At 55.5% G+C, this 15873-nt stretch overlaps 1 protein-coding gene across 1 annotated transcript; it reads left to right on the top strand.

The window, feature by feature from the left end:
• The first annotated feature begins 198 nt into the window (after window positions 1-198).
• Window positions 199-15733, top strand: SLC6A12 (solute carrier family 6 member 12). The gene is made up of 15 exons (XM_055394893.2): window positions 199-283; window positions 2818-3094; window positions 5677-5811; window positions 6353-6493; window positions 7049-7136; window positions 8129-8261; window positions 8679-8813; window positions 9479-9582; window positions 9841-9965; window positions 10259-10371; window positions 10826-10963; window positions 11643-11745; window positions 12554-12654; window positions 13106-13276; window positions 14821-15733. Exons 2-15 carry the CDS (start codon window positions 2872-2874, stop codon window positions 14962-14964), a joined length of 1854 nt encoding a protein of 617 aa, XP_055250868.1. The 5' UTR covers window positions 199-283; window positions 2818-2871; the 3' UTR covers window positions 14965-15733.
• Window positions 15734-15873: the final 140 nt, after the last annotated feature.

Here is a 15873-nt window from a genome sequence, read left to right as displayed (position 1 = left end):
TGAAACAGCCGCCTCTGGTCTGGGGACAGTGAGCCTTGTCTCCCGGCCGCCCAGTTGGTGACCCTGTGTTCAGGCCCAGAGCTCGGCTACCCTATGGCGTGGCAAGCAAAGGCAATATCTCTCCTTGGCTCTTGTGGATCTTATTTGTGTCCCCTGCTTCCCAATACCACAGTTGAGCAGACGTCATTCTTACTTTCAGGGAGACTTAAAGCCCAGAGAGGAGGTGAGACTTACCTAAGAGAACACAGCAACCTGGAGGCACAGCTCCCCACTTACTGTACCAGTAAGTTTCTTCAAATCATTCAAAAATAGTTACTGGGGGTGTCAGGGCCTGTTCCTGAATTTCTCTGAACTTCATTTCATCATTCATAAAACAGAGTTAATAGTAATTCCTAGCACAAAGATTTCTTCGACGATGAAACTTAGTAATGCATGTAAACATGTGTATGTTTTGGGCACAGTGCTAAAGGTTCGCTTTTGTTGCTATTCTGAGCCAGGTCTGGACCAGACCTTGGAGTTCCTGTCTGATGCTTCTTCATCCGTGTTTTCAAGTCCATCCATTCGTTTGATGAGGATTCAGGGGCCAGTCTTCAGGGTGCCCAGCCTCAATTCTGTACCAGCATCCACCGTTGGTTCAGGTGTCCCCTGGGGCCAGACCACCCCGTTCTTTCCACCTGAGGCTTGGTTCTCAAAGCCCCAGGGGTCGGTCTCTTTGTTTTTCCTTCCCTTCTTCCCCCACCCCTTCCCTGTATCAGAGGCTGAGGTCTTTGATTCCACCAGGCGCCTCTCTCCTCAGCTTCCGTCCAGGGCTGAGCTTGCCAGGGAAGCCTCCTTGTAGGTCCCAGAACTTGAATTTCCGTCCCCGACATGCTTCCCCACTCCTGGGACAATCTGCACCCTCCAAGTCACCTTCAAAAATTTCCATAACCTCAAATGGCCCTGCCACGCCCTCCTAGCTGACTTGGGCTTGGGCTGTTGCCTGGGTTAAAGGACCAACAAGTAAACAGACGCTTCTTTTAATAAAAAGAATCCCTTGTGTTTCTCTGGAGCCTCGGAGGAACAGAGCCCTGGGTACCTCCTGGTCACTTTGGTTCCCCAGTGCCCCTCGGAGGTGGGGGCGGGGAGGGGCACGTGGGTGAGTGTCCCCCTCTGCAGCCTAGGCACCTCTTCCTGGCAGCTCCTGCAAACAGAATCGGAGGTGGCCTTGAGCAGAGTGTGGGGAGGGGAGGCAGACAAGGATTCCGGATAGAGCAGGCATCAATTTATCTCCTGGCAGCCAGTCAGTGGGCCACGGGAGGGACAGGGGAGAGCAAACAGCGGCCGCCCTTCAGGACGGTAGGGCGTCAGGAGGAACAATGGCCTGCCTGTGATGGACACTCACTCTGGGTCTCCCTCGAGGAGACCACTCGGATTGGAGGTGACCACCCAAGGGAGGATCTCTCTGGTGACCCCCTCTGCCTCCAGGATCCTCGACAGTTCTCAGGACGGAGGTTCAACCGAGAGAGGGGGAAGAACCAGGCTTCCCTTGAAGGCCACCCTGTCCCCATCTGGCCTCATGAGGTGGCCCCACCTTCCCCTGCCTTCCCAATCAGATGCCCAGAGTGAGTTGGCACCCGTGTTTACCCAGAGGCAATTGATCGTCTTGGCACAGTGACAAGAACACAGCTGGCCCAGGGAAGACCATGCTGTTACCTGGCCAGACCAGCCCTTTGACCTCCCGTCGCCCCCGGCAGCCTCTGACCCCTTATGGCTGGAATGGCGCCACTCACTGGACACTGGGGACCTAAGGCAGATGGGCCAGCAGGGATGGCAGCTGGCTGCAAGGATCAAAAGAGAATTGAGATAACAGTCCCCGAGCCTGAGTTTTAATCCCCATCTAGTTCCTGTGTGGTCTCAGGCAAATCACTTCGCCTGCCAAGGCCTGGATTTTCCCATCTGCAAAATGGGCAAACTGAGAACAAACTGCTCCCATTGTAAAGAAACTACTGTTTTTGTTGTTTAGTTGTTAAGTCGTATCCAACTCTTTCGTGACTGCATGGACTGTACCCCACTGGTTCCTCCGTTCATGGGATTTCCCAGGCAAGAATACTGGAGTGAGTGGGTTGCCATTTCCTTCTCCAGGAGATCTTCCCTGACCAGGGATCGAACCCACATTTCCTGCATTGGCAGGTGGATTCTTTATCACTGAGCCACCATGGAAGGCTAAAACCACTATACTCCAGTAAAAATTAATTTAAAAAATAAAATCCAGATGCAGTTCCCAATAAAAAAAAATATGCTTGCTTTCATAAGATCCTTCTGTACATTACAGGGAACTCTTTTTGATAGTCTGTAAAATGGCAACCCACTCCAATGTTCTTGCCTGGAGAATCACAGGGACGGGGGAGCCTGGTGGGCTTCCGTCTGTGGGGTCGCACAGAGTCGAATATGACTAAAGTGACTTAGCAGCAGCAATGAGCTATATGGGAAAAGAATCTGAAAAAGAGTGGTGTGTGTATATGTATAACTGAGTCGCTTTGCGTACAGCAGACACTAACACAATGTTGTAATCAACCCTTTGCCAATAAAATTTTTAAAAGCCATAAATAAATACATATGTACATTAAAAAAAAAAAAAAGAGTAAACTGCTCCCTATTTATTATTGGAGCCGTGAGAGCAAAGGGCAACTTGAGGTGCAAGTGTCACTGAGAATTTGGGAAGAAAATCTGGTCCAACATGATTAGACAAGCTCCTGGCCACGCTGAAGGGTTAGGATGGGATGAGCAGGGGTGACAGTACCCCTGAGGTTGCCCAGCTCATTCCTCTCGCCCCTGCAGGCTGGCCTCCCCTACCGTCCTGCCCACGCCCATCTGTGGCCTCCCAGCCCATCCATGACTGCAGACGACAGAAAAGTGGCAGCTCCCAAGGAGGGGCTTCCGGTGGTCCCCTGGGCCCCTGAGGAGGGCCCGAGGCCAGACCGGGAAGCCCAGGACCACATGAAGGATCGAGGCCAGTGGAACAACAAGATGGAGTTCGTGCTGTCCGTGGCCGGGGAGATCATCGGGCTGGGCAACGTCTGGAGGTTCCCCTACCTCTGCTACAAAAATGGGGGAGGTGAGTTCACTTGAGGTGGGCGCGGTGGGGGAGCACTGTGGAACTCCAGTTCCACCACAGGCCTCAGCATCCCCCGCCGTGAAATGGGCTTGATTCCTCAGAACAAGCTCCTCTCCAGGAGGAAGTCAGTCATTGAAGGACTCAGTCCGTCACCCAGCTCCTACTATGGGCCACACTGTGCCAGGCGCTGCGCTAGATACAAAACAGAACACACTCTGGGTTAAGTTGCAGCGAAGGGCAGCAGGTTACAGATAAACACGTCCGCCACCGTCTGTCGAGGGGTGAAGCGTGGACGGGCTAGAAGCAGAGCAGGGTGGAGGGATGGGGTGGGGAGATGCTGGATCGGGAAGGGAGGGATGAGACAGTGGAGGCGAGGGGACCTGGAGAGGGTCTGTCCAGGAGGTGGCCTTTGAGCTGAGAACTGAAGGAGGTGAAGGAGCGAGTTCCCAGGGTGGAGTTCAGGTGAAGAACACTCCAAACTCAGGGGACAGCAAGGGCCAAGGTCAAGTGAAGAGCAGCTGGCCTGTTTGAGGAGGGACGAGGAGGGGAGTGATGGGCTGAGGGAGTGGGGGAGACAAGAGGTCATGGGCCTGGACCCTGAGGTTTGGCTCTCAGTGAGACAGGAGCCACTGAGGACTGTTGATCAAATAAGAGACATGATCCCTGTCTAGGATTTATTTTTTTTAATTAAAGAAGCAATTATACATGTTTTAGCACAAGTAGTAAAAATGAGCAAGGGTGTAATGGGGAGGGGCCAGAGTTACCTTTTTAGGTGTGGTTTTAGTATATTCAGAGAACTGTACAACCATCACCACAACTGATTCTAGAATCTTTCCATCACCCCCAAAAGAAACCCTGTACCCATCAGAAGTCATTCCCCAGCCCACTCCCAGCCCGCCCTCAGCAACCACAAATCTGCTTCCTGTGGCTGCAGTTTTACCTGTTTGGAATATTTCACATCAGTGGAATAATTCATTTACATGAGTTTGTTTGTGAGTGGCCAGATTCATTTTTGCCTTTTGAAAATACCTTTATTCTTTTGTGGAAATGATGTATGTGAATATTAGAAATATTCCAGAAAGGTGAAATAGAAGGAACAGTTCTGTTTAAAAATATCCACTGTTTATAAAATCCTTCTAAACACCATTTATATTTAAGTTGATAAATATTTATTGAACATTTACCATGTATCCTGCTCTCTTTTTTAAGCATCCATGATTAATTTTCTTTTTTTAATATTTATTTATTTGACTGAACCCAATCTTTAGTTGTGGCATGTGGGATCTAGTTCCCTGACCAGGGATCGAACCTAGGCCCCCTGCACTGGGAGCACGGAATTTTAACCACTGGACCACTGAGGAAGTCTGTACATTTTAAAATGGTTATCAAGTCATGCATAGTAGGTTCTTATTTTTGCCAAAAAAGAAATATATGTGTATATGTTTATAAGAAAATTGGAAGGATATACTGATACAAGGGCTTCCCTTGTGGCTCAGCTGGTAAAGAATCTGCCTGCCATGCAGGAGACCTGGGTTTGATCCCTGGCTTGGGAAGATCCCTTGGAGAAGGGAAAGGCTACCCACTCCAGTATTCTGACCTGAAGAATTCCTTGGACTGTATTAGTCCCTGGGGTCGCAAAGAGTCGGACATGACTAAGAGACTTTCACTTTCACTTTTCACTGATACAATGCTTTTCTCTTTCCTTCCCATTATACTTTCTATTTTTTCTACACAGTAACATGCTTGAGAAGCATTGTAACACTGTGGTTACAAGCCCAGGCTCAAGGTCAGACCCCCTGAGTTTGTGTTTCAGTTTCCTCATCTGTAAAATGGGGATAACATCAGTACCTGGGAGGTTGCTTTGTGAGGGTTTTGATGTTGGTAAAGCACTTAGAAGCAGGCTTTACAGACAGGAGCCCAAGAGCCAAGGGTTATTACTATGCAATGAACTATGCAATAACTGCATCACTATGCAATGTGTTCACCCAGGCACACACTTCTGAGATGATGGAGGTGGACACCCTGGGCTGTCATTTCCAGGGTGTCTTTAGGCCTGGCCTCCCACCATGGCCTGTGGGTCAGCGCCTCCGACGCTGAAACTACATCCCAAGAATAGCCCCCCAGCAGAGGAGTGGCCTTATCAGAGGAGCCCAGTCAGATCAGAGCCTGAGAGAAGGGAAAACCCTCTGAATATGAGGGGAAAAAACCTTCTGAATGAGAAGGAGAATAATTTTTCCAAGATATTTTTGTTAGCTTTCCTCTAAAAATTAACCTACTTTATAATTTAATAAGCATATCAAATTATACAAAACACATGTTTTTGGTTCCCAAAATAATAAACTGAATCAGATTTGTGAAGCACACTGAGAAAGTAAATAAGTATGTATATTAGGATCTCCACCTACCTTTTCATTCATTTCCCTTCGAAGGTCTTTCCTATCCTGGGTGGGGTGCGGACCGGAAACTTTCCACCCGCCCTGCTCAGAACAGTAGGAAGCTGCCTTGGGCCTCTGGGGGCTTGGGGAGCAGGAGGGACATTGAGTGGTGGCTGCAGGCTCAGCCCACCTCCCCTTTCTCCGCAGGAGCGTTCTTCATCCCCTACTTCATCTTCTTTTTCTCCTGCGGCATCCCGGTGTTCTTCCTGGAGGTGGCGCTGGGCCAGTACACCAGCCAGGGCAGCGTCACAGCCTGGCGGAAGATCTGTCCCCTCCTGCAGGGTGAGTGTCCTCCCCCCCCCCCCCCGCCCGCTGCAAGACCATAGGAGCCCCACCCCCACCGCCCCCTTCCCTCATCCACCCTGTGCCGGGTCGCAGGGGCAGCAGGAAGTATGATCCGGCTTTGTAGGACCCAAAGCTTATAAAACCTGGGGGACAATACAAAATCGTACTCAGGCATGAAACTAGGTGCAGTCTTAGGAGGGGTGCTCGCAAGCGAGGAACCCTGGAGCTGAGTCTTCACAGGTTCACGGAAAAATGTGCTTCCAAAAACACAGGCGGGCCCCCATGTGCGTCCAGTGGTGTAACCACAGTGACCACAGTGATGGGAGAAGGCCTAAGGCCGTGTTGTGCTGTGGTGTCACCTGCTCTTCTTATTTAGAAAAATAAGGAGTAAAGGGTTCTCAGGCCGGTGAGAAAGCCTCGCAGTGTCTCCGTGGTCCCGTGTCCTCCCAGCACCACTGACAGCTCCTGTGTGTTCCAGGCTGACTCTGATCTCTCAGACCTTCCTATCCCCACTCCCACCCCCCACCCTGTCCCCAAGGCATTGGGCTGGCATCCGTAGTCATCGAGGCCTATCTGAACGTCTACTACATCATCATCCTGGCCTGGGCCCTATTCTACCTGTTCAGCTCCTTCACCTCCGAGCTGCCCTGGACCACCTGCGCTCACTCCTGGAACACAGGTACCTGTCGGGTTGGGCCCGGGACGGGAAAGCTGGCGACGGACCAACAGTGACCAGGCTCCCAGCCAAACCTGGCCCAAGCCAAGCTGTGGGGGCTGCTGGGGGCCACTCTGCGGGCCAGCCCCGTGGGACTGTGGGTGATAACTGGCTGCCAGGCGCTAACTGCCCCCATCATCCACCCACTGAGCCAGTGTTTACCGTGGGCCTACTGCGCACCAGACCCCGGAGACCAGAGGGCAGGCCCGGCTGGGCCCCATCGCTGGGGAGCGCAGTCCACAGGGTGGGTGAGGGGACGGGCCTGACGTCTGGACGGGGTCAGAGGTGGCCGGTGGGGGGCCCAGAGGAGCAGTCAGATTCCGTGGGACCAGCGCACGTGGCGGGGTTGGGAGAGGGGTCTGGTTCCCTGGGCTTCCCGAGGAGGAACTCCTGACATTGGAAAGTGGGGGCTCCCGAGGGCTGGGAATGATGGGGCAAGCAGGCCAGAGGGTGGGGGACAGGATGTGAGGGCATCTCTGCCCGCCTGGCCCACTGCGGACACTCTCTCGTCCCCCACAGAGCACTGCATGGACTTCCTGAACCACTCCGCAGCCGGCACGATGGGCCCGTCGGAGAACTTCACGTCCCCCGTCATGGAATTCTGGGAGTAGGTAGCAGGGCTGGATGTGCCTCCGGGGGGCCCAGGGGAGGGAATTTGGGTGTCCAGGGCCTGGGATGTGGGGTGTGGGTGTACGCCTTTCCAGCACTCAACCCCGATCACCAAGAGATGAGGGACCCTCGCATACCTACCGCCCACACCCTCACGCTCACCCACACCCCCGTATCACCTAGACTCACATGGGTGTGAGTGACTCCATGCGAGTGTCCCCGTGACTGCCATCCCACTCAAGCCTGCTCACCCTCCCCCACCCGTACCCACACATCCACCTGCAGCTCGCAGTTCAGGAGACCACTGTGTGCACCTTTCCAGCTTTGTGTGCTCTGACGTCCTGGCAGTAGCTTGAACTTGGCCGAACTGGGAGTATTTACGAATTGGCAAATTTCTACTCTCATCCACACTCACACCTGCAGCCTCCACTTGAGCACTTACACCCGCTCCCACATCCACACGTGTCCACCTTTGTGCTTATGGAGTCTACCCCCACACACACACTCACCTCAGCACACACGTAGCTGCCAACACTCTCCCAAGGGCGCCCGCCCAGCCCTGACTCACCCTCATGCCCTCCAGCCCTTGGCTCACACATTCCTATCACCCGTCACCTGCCAACCCCAATGCACACAGTCCCTCTGCTCCCCAGGCGTCTGCTCGCCCACCTGCTCATCAGCTGTGCCCCGCCATGGGCTCCTCAGGCACGTGCCGCCCTCTCTGTCTCTCTGAACAACAGAGAAAGCTGGATGAGTGAGACAGACATACCTGTGGTGTTACGTGGTTTGGTCTCCTGATGGCCAAGGGCTTACAGACCACAGATGGGAACGTGCTGTCCACGGGGCAGGGAGGGACAGGGGTGGGGTGGCCTGGACGCTGAGATCCATGGGGTCAGCCCTGAGGATCAGGACACCTGATGATGACGGAGGAGGCGGCTTGCTTTGCCCTCGGCCTCACCTGGCAGTGTACCCCCCACCCCTCGTCTGCAGGAGACGTGTTCTCAGCATCAGCCCTGGCATCCAGCACCTGGGCGGCCTGCGCTGGGAGCTGGCCCTTTGTCTCCTGCTCGCCTGGGTCGTCTGCTACTTCTGCATCTGGAAGGGCGTCAAGATCACGGGCAAGGTGAAGGGCTCGGGCTCCAGGCATGCTGTTTGTGGCCCCCAGAGTCTGCAGGGACCCCACCACCACCACCATGGCATCCCCCTGGAGACCTGAAAGAGAAAGTAGTGAAGGGAAGGGCCTGCTGAGAACCGGGGATGTCCTGGGAATGGGGTTTAGCTCAACACTGGGAAAGTCTTTTTATCCAATATGACTGTCAAAGGCCTGTATACATAAGCAAGCAACCTGCAGGGTGAAATAAGCCTTCCCCAGCCTACCCCTGCCCCAATTTGGCCTGCTGATGTGTGTCTCATCCTGTGCTAGGGAGCCCCAGACCCCCCGGAATGTGTGAGGGAGGGGTGGCAAGTTTCTGCACTCACCCCTCCTCACAGGAGGCTCGTGCTGTCCGGAGAGGGGTAACCTTGGGTTCCCCCCCAACAGGTTGTCTACTTCACAGCCACGTTTCCCTACCTGATGCTGGTCATTCTGTTGGTTCGAGGCGTCACCCTGCCCGGAGCCTACGAGGGCATCATCTACTACTTGAAACCAGATTTGCTTCGGCTCAAGGACCCCCAGGTAGGAACCTCGCTGGAGACCCTTATCCTAGGCGTCTCCCGCCCCAAACCAGATCCGGACTCCCCAAAACCTCTGGTTGCTTTTCCCTTGGTGTAGAGGCAAAATATGCCCATCACAGAAAAGAGAGATAATATAGAAGAAAACTACAAAAGAGGAACTAAACACCCCTTTTAATCCCACCACTCAGTTATAACCTCTGTTAGCATTTCAGTCCGTTTCCTTGCAACATTTTTTTCTGGCTGGGTGTGTGTGTGTGTGTGTGTTCACACAGTTGTGATAATTATACGTGCAGATAAATATATTTTCAGTTAAATGACAGTGAAAGCATCTTCCGTGTTATTAAATCCATTTGTAAATGTCATCTTCCTTGCATAATGTTTCCTCCGTCCACCACCCCTCCACTCCCGCATTCAGCCAGGATGGACCATGGTTCCAGAAGTCCATGGCCCACACTGGCTGCCCTGGAGCTAGTGTGGACAGCACGCACACACGTGATGTCCGCCGCGCGCCCAGGAGAGGAGGAGGAGGACCCGCTGGTGGACGGGGGATGCTCCGAGGGGAGGCGGAGGGGCCGCTCTTCGTGGGGGGCTGTGTGGTCACGCACGCCGGGCTCCCTGCAGGCTCCCCCCTCTTTCCGCTACTTCCTCGGGGTCTGTCTCCCTTAGGTGTGGATGGACGCGGGCACCCAGATCTTCTTCTCCTTCGCCATCTGCCAGGGGTGCCTGACGGCGCTGGGCAGCTACAACAAGTACCGCAACAACTGCTACAGGTGAGGGCACGGGGCCTGGGGGTGGGAGGGGCCTCCCTCCTTTGTGATCGGAGATGGAGGGGTGGGTGTGGGGCCCCAGCTGCACAAATCCGACCCTGTGGTCCGCTTTCCAGGCTGGGCTCTGCTCCCTCCCTTACCGGCACCGGCCTCGGTCTCCATCCCCCCACCTCCTTTTCTCTCCCCCCTTCAGCGTTCACTGTCTCTGGATCTCCTCACATGCTGGGTTTCTTTCTCCCTCTTCCTTCCCGTTTCCCGCAGGGACAGCATCGCACTCTGCTTCCTCAACAGCGGCACCAGCTTCGTGGCCGGGTTTGTGGTCTTCTCCATCCTAGGCTTCATGTCCCGGGAGCAGGGGGTGCCCATCTCTGAAGTGGCCGAGTCAGGTGGGTGCTGCCTGACTGTCTGGGACCTGGAGGGAAGGATGGGCAGGGAACAGAGGGTGGGGTGTGGGTGGGGGTCCCAGAAACCAGATACTAGGAAACTTTCAGCATTGGGGGGCAGTGCTTGGCACAGAGCAGGACCTCAAAGCCAGGGAAGGGAGGAGGGAGAGGCGGACGGATGGGTGGAAAGTGTGCTCCCCAGAGTAGTGGACGGGCTTCAGCCAGCACACGCAGGCAGACACACGCGCGCACACGCGCAGGCGGGCGGGCGCCCTGATGCTGTGTGTGCCCGGCAGGCCCCGGCCTGGCCTTCATCGCCTTCCCCAAGGCCGTGACCATGATGCCCCTGTCCCAGCTGTGGTCTTGCCTCTTCTTCGTCATGCTCATCTTCCTCGGGCTGGACAGCCAGGTTTGCCCCACCCCACCCCTGCCCCGCCCTGCAGCCCCCTTCCCAGCTTCTGTGTTTCCTTCCAGGACTTCCCCCCAGCCCCCTGACCCCGGCCCAGGGTCGCTCCCCCTCCATCCCATGACTAGGACTCGTCCTTGAGGTTGGCGGGGTGGAGGGGGGAACCCCTGGCCTAGGGACCCTCTTCTGTGAGGGGCCGCCTCCTTTGCCCACCCCGCCCCCACCACCCCCAGGCCTGACCCTTCCCAGACATGGACATGCCCTCCCAAACATCCCCCCCGCGCCCTCAGGCCACCCAGCCTCCCCCTCCCCGCTGGGACCCTCTGTGGTGGAGACGTGGGCTGGCCTCACCCCAGCTCTGACCCCTGTGCCCCTGACTCTGCAGCTCAGCGTGGGGGTGGGGGCAGGGAGCGGGCGTGGGCAGTGACCCCTCTCACCAGCCCCCTCCGGCCCACAGTTTGTCTGTATGGAGTGCCTGGTGACGGCCTCCATGGACATGTTCCCCAGACAGCTCCGGAGGAGCGGGCGGCGGGAGCTCCTGATCCTCGCCATCGCGGTCACGTGCTGCCTGATCGGGCTCTTCCTGGTCACTGAGGTGAGTGGCAGGGGCGGAGCCTCCCCCGCAAGGTTGGAGGGACCACAAGGTGGAGCCTTCCTGTGTTGGTTACCTGTCCTTTGGTTTCAGGTGACAGAAACCAAACACAAGCTGGCTTAAGCAGGAAAATGAACTTTTTGAGTCAGGGAACCGATAAGTCTAGATGTTCGGTTTCAGGCACGGTTGGATCCAGCAGCCCCCAATGACATCATCAGAGATGGTCCCCAACTTTCCTCTGGTGATGTCATTCTTGAGCAGATTCTCCTCCTGGGATGTTACAGATGGCTGGGGCAGCTTCGGGCTTCCCTTGTGCCACTGGCCAACCCTGGGGACACAGGGCCCTTTTCCTGAGAGTCAGCCATGGCTCCTCTTCAGGCCTGAAACAGGGGAGTGGGGCACACACACTCACAGCACAGCACTTCCCAGAAGGTGGGATTCTGGGCAGACAACACCACAGTCCCCAGGGTCCTCGCTGAGGTGAGAGATGGTTGTCAGACGAGGCCTGGGAGGCAGGGACAGGAGGGCAAACTCTAGCTGCAAGGACGACTTCCTTGGGCCGAGCAGGGTGGCACCCCACAAGATGGGCATCTGTCTTCCCTGGGGGGGCAGGGTGTGTCCCCTGCCACCCACCCCCGCCCCAGGGGAAGACTGAAGCCCCAGCTCCATCCCCTGCCTGCAGGGTGGGATGTACCTCTTTCAGCTGTTTGATTACTATGCCTGCAGCGGCACGTGCCTGCTCTTCCTTTCCGTGTTTGAGGTGATCTGCGTCGGCTGGGTGTATGGTAAGTGGTGCGGGGAGCCTTGGGGTCCCTGGAAGGGCTGGATCTGCCCTGGGTAAGGACTGGCAAGCTGGCCTTCTGGTCTCTGTGGCTCTTTGAGCTGCTGTCCTGGTTCTTATTTTTTTTACTATATATTTTGTATTTATTTATTTGGCTGCTCTGGGTCTTAATTGAGGCATGAGAACTCTTAGTTGCAGCATGTGGGATCTAGCTCCCTGACCAGGGATCAAAACCCAGGCGCCCTGCCCTGGGAGCACAGGAGTCTTAGCCACTGGCCCCTCAGGGAAGTCTCTGCCCTGGTTCTTTTTACTTGAGGTTTATCCATCGCTGAGAACTCAGGCATTTCTCATTATGGCAGGCGGAGCTGGGCTTGGGACAACCCTGGGCTCCTTGAATAGTGAGAATAATTATGAATAACTGGAGTCTGGGATGCATACACCACCCCTGCCCAGTGCCCCACACGGCTCAGTGGCCCCCTTGCTGTTTCCTGTTTTGCTGCTTTTACTTGAAACTGAATCCATCTCTGTGATGCAATAAGCATCTGTGTGGCCACTGAGCCCGCTCTGGCTCACACCCTCCTGTGTGTTAGGACATGGGTCTTCATCCCTAGATGGGAGGCCAGAGATCCCCTGGGGGGTGAGGGGGCTCCCTGTTGGTGGCAGCCTCCCCCTCCCTGAGTGTCACTCCTGTGTCCTGATCCAGTTTCCCCCACTCGGTGGGGGGTGGGGAGGATGGAGCAGCCGAGTCCTTCCCCAAACCCACCCGCTGCCCCCATCCTGTCCTCACACTCTCCCGACACCCACCTGGGCAGGGGCTGACCGTTTCTATGACAACGTTGAAGACATGATTGGCTACCGGCCATGGCCCCTGGTGAAGATCTCCTGGCTCTTCCTGACCCCTGGCCTTTGCCTGGTATGTGCCCGTCAGTGCCCCCTATATCCCCTACTGCCTCTCCAGTCGATTCCGGGAGATGAGGGGCAGGGGGCTGCGTTCTGGGGCTCCTCGGGGGGCAGGTCCGTGCCCTCTCGTGTGCTGGTGCCCTGGCCTGTCTTTTCTCACTGTCTCTTGGTTTCTTGAGCACTACATCCGGCCGAGTTCCCGCTCCATCCCTTCCTTTGGCAACTCCGTTGGTCTGTCGGTCTGCCTGATCTGCAGCTGCTGATCTACTTCTGCCTGTCTGCTTGGAGCCTCTCATCTCCCCTCCCTTCCTTCTTGATGTGACTGACGCCTTGGCCCACGGTCTGCGATGGCTTCTACTCTCCACCTCCAGAAGCACCAGTGTATCTAACTGTGCTCCGTCCCTGAGGAGAGGGTTCACGGCCCCCTCCTGCATCTGCGTCTGCCCCTCCCCCTGTCTCTCTAGGCCACTTTTTTCTTCTCCTTGAGCAAGTACACACCTCTCAAATACAACAACGTCTACATGTACCCGGCCTGGGGATACTTCATCGGCTGGTTCCTGGCTGGCTCCTCCATGGGCTGTGTCCCTCTCTTCATCATCATCACCCTCCTGAAGACCCGGGGTTCCTTCAAGAAGGTAGGGGCTGGGGACATGGCACCGAGGAGGTTGGATAACAGGCAGCGCACCGTGGCTGGGGCAGCTCTGAGGCCAGGCAGCCCTTCTGTCTAACGGAATCTTAAGAAGGGTCTTGGAAGACCCGTGGCTTCATTTTCAGAAATGGTCAAAAGTCCTAGCACCCGAGACCTTCAGAATCTGACCTCCAGATCATCTGGGCAGGCTGACCAAGAGCAGCTGTCAAAGAGTTAAAGGGCATGTGTGCATGCTAAGTCGCTTCAGTGGTGTCTGACTCTTTGAGACCTTAAGAACTGTAGCCCGCTGGCAAGAATACTGGAGTGGGTTGCCATTTCCTCCTCCAGGGGGTCTTCCCAGGAATCGAACCTGCATCTCTTACATCTATCTGCATTAGCAGGCGGGCTCTTTACCACTAGTGCTACTTGGGAAACTAAGTTATAAACAAGAACTCAAAGGTGCCAGACACAGGGGGTCACAGGGCACAGATTCCTGCTCCTGGAAATTGGTGACCAGCAGCCATGGTTCATCCACACAGTTTCCCAGCTTCTCTCCTCTTATCCCTGTGTGAACCCTTTGCAAAAGGCTCCCGGCTTAGGGTGTAGGACATGCCTTCCTGGAAGACATAGAGCCAGTGTCCCACAAAGACATTACATATGTGGGAATCTGTCTCACCTACAAGTTACAGAAAACCCAACTGCAATAAACATATAATTTAAAAAAAAGGCTTAGTGTCTTCTTACACATGAAGAAGATCAGAGTTAGGGTTTCTGGCATTTGTTTCAGCTGCCTAAAGAGGCCTTTAGGGACCAGACGCTTCCTCTATTCCTGCACTTTCATCCTGCTTATGGTGTCCTTTCATCATCATGCTTATCACCTCATGGTCACAAGAAGGTGGTCATGATTCCAGTCATCACATCTGCATTCAAGGCAAGGAGATGGCATCAATATCAATAGTAAGAGTAGTAGTACTGCTGCTGCTGCTAAGTCACTTCAGTCATGTCCGACTCTGTGTGACGCCATAGACAGAAGCCCACCAGGCTCCCCCGTCCCTGGGATTCTCCAGGCAAGAACACTGGAGTGGGTTGCCATTTCCTTCTCCAATGTGTGAAAGTGAAAAGTGAAAGTGGAGTCGCTCAGTCGTGTCCGACCCTTAGCGACCCCATGAACTACAGCCTACCGAGTATGTGATAGCAGTAGCAATGAGAATATTTATAATAAGAACAGTGTCTACAATAAAATAGACACTGAACGCTGGTCCTGTGCCAGGCACTGTTCTGAGCTGTGGTGTCTGACAGACGAGGCACTGAGTGGTTCAGTGGGCTGCCTGTGGCTGCACAGATGTCAGGACTGGAGCCAGGGGTTCCCGCGCTGTCGCCATGTCACGGCCTCCTCTCTCCTCTTGAGATCTGTGCTCATTCATTCAATCACACTGCACTGAGCTTCCCCACGGGCGGGCTCCGCGCTGGGCCCTGGGGACACAGACATGAGGACATATTGTCTTTGCCTCTCTTGCCAACAGCACCACTGACGCCCTCTTCTCCCCACAGCGCCTGCAGCAGCTCGTCACCCCTGACCCCAGCCTGCCACAGCCCAAGAGACACCCATGTCTGGATGGTAGCAGCGGCCGGGACTGCGGGCCTGCCCTACTTAAGGAGGGCCTCATGGCTGGGGAGAAGGAGACGCACTTGTAGGATGTGCTCAGAAGCCAGGTGGCTCTTGTGTCCCTAGCGGACAGCTTCACCTCTGCCCCCTCCCACAGCCTTGCCGAGAAACTGCGCTATCCGTGGGCAGACCCTCCCGGGGCCAGAGCGTGCCATGCCTGTTGGAACTCAGCATCTTATCTGAGCAGGAGGTGGTCTTCCTGAAACCTGCTAAATCTGATTATGACAACTGCAGTGTACACGGGGGCAGCGCCCTCTGTGGGGGGCTTCCTCTTACCCTCTCTGCGCTTGGAGAGGGTAGTGCCATGCCAGACGTGACCACTGACACCCACGCTGGATCCCAATGTTCTGCTGGAGGGGACCCCTCACCTGGCTTAGCGTCCTGGAGTCCACAGGGAGGAACCAAAGAAAGACACAGTCACTGTTGTCTGGCATTTTCCCGGAGACGGGCTCTCAAGGCGTCCCCAGCTCCAGCCCGCCTTGCAGTGTTGTCCTCGATGCATGGAGCGTGGGGGTGGCAGGGGCTCAGGGTGGCACAGCCTGCACTCTGGGCAGACATTCCCCAGCTCAGGACCTTCTGAAGACAGAGCTCCTGGCAGCTCTGTTTGCCATTCTGCTTTGTCCCAACCCTGACGTCGTGGACGAGGAAACTGAGGACCTCAGAGACACAGTGACTTTCACGGTTCACACAGCCGCTTGGGGCCAGAGACACGACTACAGCCCCTGTTCCCAGGCCAGTGGCCCCCTCACCTCCCTCTCCTGCCTTGCTAACAAGCCCCGTGGAGCGCTTGCTGCATGTGCCAACCATTTTTCTGTCCGTTGTGGTTCTTGGGGTGGGAGAGAGAGGGTCCCCTCTGTGGGGTGAGCAGCGCCCCAGATTGGCAGCCCCTCTTTGGCAATTCCTCCACCAGCCCACACCCCTCTGACCAGATTTCCGCC

This window comes from Moschus berezovskii, chromosome 6 (genome assembly GCF_049115385.1).
Source record: "Moschus berezovskii isolate FMDL1 chromosome 6, NW_MosBer_1.0, whole genome shotgun sequence".
Lineage (NCBI taxonomy): Eukaryota > Metazoa > Chordata > Mammalia > Artiodactyla > Moschidae > Moschus > Moschus berezovskii.
This window is presented reverse-complemented; position numbering and strand designations above follow the sequence as displayed.

Excerpts from the sequence above, each read along its gene's own strand:
- SLC6A12 (XM_055394893.2), top strand. The coding sequence starts at position 2,872 with ATGACTGCAGACGACAGAAAAGTGGCAGCTCCCAAGGAGGGGCTTCCG. Across the intron at positions 9,966-10,258 it reads CTCTGAAGTGGCCGAGTCAG|GCCCCGGCCTGGCCTTCATC; the intron begins GTGGGTGCTGCC and ends TGTGCCCGGCAG. Across the intron at positions 11,746-12,553 it reads CTGCGTCGGCTGGGTGTATG|GGGCTGACCGTTTCTATGAC; the intron begins GTAAGTGGTGCG and ends CCACCTGGGCAG.